Below are 2,855 nucleotides of genomic sequence, written 5' to 3'. Positions count from 1 at the left end.
CTTCATTTTCTGAAAAACGTATATTTTGTTTTTTCGTTTCCTGAACAATAAGCGTTTTGGATTTAGCAGGTTCGCGCTGGACAGCAGAGATATACGGGAGACAAGAATTTATTTGGGAAGTAGAAACACAATGAAAACAGTCCCAACAAAGTTACATTTATGTCTGAAAGACTTTATTATGCAAGATGAAAAAATAAAGTGTGATGGCAATACTGGAGGTAGAGTGTTTGAGGTATGACGGCTGAGGTGACGGTAGTTGTAAGATAGTCCTAAAGGAGGTAGGATTAGACTTAGGAGCTGGCCATGGTTTGCTCCAACCAGTCGTTGAACAGGCACACCTGAACATGGAGACAGAAAAGATTTAGTATATGCTCAGCTTGGCTTTTGACCTATACTGTATGTATAAGGTATAGTTGTGTTTTGTATTGTTTTGGTTCAAGGTCTTTATTATTACTAGACCACACCCGTGGGGGGATATGAGCACCCACGCTTGTTTGACGTACATGATTTGGCAACCCGGGAGCCAGCGAACACAAAAACGCTAATAAACAGCTGATATTTGGGGAAAGCGAAAAACGGGCTTCGCTGTTCCGTGCACATGGTAATGGTGAATGTCTGTGTGCAAATGCAGAGCAATTTCTCCAGCCACTGAGGAGAACCGGGCAGAGTTTTTGGGCTCACCACACGCACACCGCACACACAGAGCTTTGTAGAATTATAGGAGGATGTGTACGGAAAAGCGTATAGTACTAAAAATATTGTTTCCTTATGCACAGTGTTTGTACTGACCGTGGTGTATTGTTTATCATACTACTATGCAAGGCTCCAAATTACCTCTCAGGTATGAATAAAGCTTTTTACATGAATTGAATTGAATTGAATTGAATTGAATTGAATTGAATTGAATTGAATTGAATTCTCTATTCTATGAATAAAAAACTAGATAAGACGTTTGAGGTACTGTACCTTAGCGTAGACACCAGGGTTGCCCTTCTCAGCACAACCGTATCCCCAGGATACAACACCCTGCAGCTCACCATTACACACAACAGGGCCACCAGAGTCACCCTGAGGGAGAGAAAGAGAGGGAGAGAGAGAGAGAGAGAGAGAGAGAGAGAGACAAGAAAAAGAGGAGGAAAGTGAAACAAGACATACATTCATTTCTCAATACAATTCAACATCAAGACCATCAATACTATAAAAGGAATGACCAATAGGCAGTTCTAACACACTGCTTTACTATTCAGATACATTGGTGGACCTTGGTGAATCTGCAGGTGAACCTTGTTGACTACAGTACCTGGCAAGAGTCCTTGCCTCCCTCCAGGTATCCAGCACAGAACATGGCATCAGTGATCATGCCAGGGTAGGCGTTGTCACAGTCCTCATAAGACAGGATGGGAAGGTCCAGGCACTGCAGCTTGTCACTGTCATCATCTGTGGTAGAGACACGTCAAAGTGGAAATGGTTGAAAACAATGAAACAGACACGCACACACACGCACGCACGCACGCACGCACGCACGCACGCACGCACACACCCACACACCCACACACCCACACACCCACAGACAAACACAATGGAGAGATCAGGCCATTTAGATGTACTTTTTCTCAGGTTCACCGTAACTGAGCTTAACTTTTTAAACAGGTGCTATACTCACAGTAGCTCTGGGTGTTGCCCCAGCCAGAGACTAAGCACATGGTGCCAGCGGGGGCACAGGAAGTGGGCAGAGCCACAGCCTGCACATACTGGTTGATGGTGGCGGGCTTGCTCAGCTTGATCAGCATGATGTCATTGTTGATGTTGTAGGAGCTGTAGTTGGGGTGACGGATGACACGGGAGGAGGAGATCCACTGCTCGGTACCCTCATCAACCTCGATGTGGTGCTCGCCAAGACGAACCTGAACGCGGCTGGAAAAGAGAGGGAGGCGTGAGAAAGTTTAGGCTCAGGTTAGAGTTCCTCTCCACTTAGTACTTATTTTCTCATTTAATGAGTAAAAAATATATTTGAATTAATAAGTATGGTTGACTATGTTAATATAATGTAACTAGCACATATTAAGTGGTTGCAGGTAGACTCCCTTCTCTTCCATTTAGACCCATGGTCTAAATGGAAGACTGGTAGACAAGTAGTACCACCAAAAGCTCATGAGCACAAAATGTTTTCCTGATTGAGGTTTTCACCAGTTAATCAAAATTTGATCCAGACTATGGTTATAAATATATCAAGGGTTTCCTTACGACTTGTAGCAGTGAGCAGCAGACACAACCCAGTTCTCGTTGACCAGGGAGCCACCACAGAAGTGGTAGCCAGAGTTCAGAGACACCTGATGGGGCTGGGAGTGTTTCTCACACTCATATCCTCCGACGATCTTGTCCTCCTCTGCAACTGTAAACACACATGGAATACATTATTAGATATTTTGTCATCCATAAACAGAAGGGACGTCAAAACAGTTAGAAACCAGTTGAACAGAAATTACTTATATGTCTAGGTAAAAAGGTAAGTATTTAGGATGTAGGCCTATACTCACAAGCAGCTCCGATGAGCAGAATGAAGACCAGAGACCTCATGGTTGCTGTGTGATTCTGTGGATGAGAGGACTTCACCTGGACCCCTGGTTTATATGGAGTGGTCAGTCCCTCCCTACAGTGGTCAGTCCCTCCCTACAGTGGTCAGTCCCTACAGTGGTCAGTCCCCCAGGACACTCCCCACACACTTGGTGGACCAATCAGGATGATCAGATACAATTAGATTAAACAGTTGTACTGACATAATCAAAACGTGTTGCTTCTGTAAATAATCTGATTTATTAATAACTGTGTGCATTCTTAGACATAACAATTAATAT

The 2,855-nt window shown here is 43.9% G+C and overlaps 1 protein-coding gene across 1 annotated transcript; it reads right to left on the bottom strand.

The window, feature by feature from the left end:
- Nucleotides 1-205: 205 nt before the first annotated feature.
- On the bottom strand, nucleotides 206-2,625 carry LOC311042520 (trypsin-1). The gene is made up of 6 exons (XM_084053301.1): nucleotides 2,538-2,625; nucleotides 2,245-2,392; nucleotides 1,664-1,914; nucleotides 1,301-1,437; nucleotides 967-1,068; nucleotides 206-338 (listed from the first exon to the last, which is right to left on the bottom strand). The coding sequence occupies exons 1-6, from the start codon at nucleotides 2,575-2,577 to the stop codon at nucleotides 291-293; spliced, it is 726 nt and encodes a 241-aa protein (XP_083909427.1). The 5' UTR covers nucleotides 2,578-2,625; the 3' UTR covers nucleotides 206-290.
- Between the last annotated feature and the right edge of the window lie 230 nt (nucleotides 2,626-2,855).

Source organism: Gymnoscopelus microlampas, assembly GCF_963454915.1.
Source record: "Gymnoscopelus microlampas genome assembly, chromosome: 3".
In the NCBI taxonomy this organism is placed as follows: Eukaryota; Metazoa; Chordata; class Actinopteri; order Myctophiformes; family Myctophidae; genus Gymnoscopelus; species Gymnoscopelus microlampas.
The sequence above is the reverse complement of the archived record's forward strand: the minus strand, read 5'-3'. Positions and strand labels throughout refer to the sequence as shown.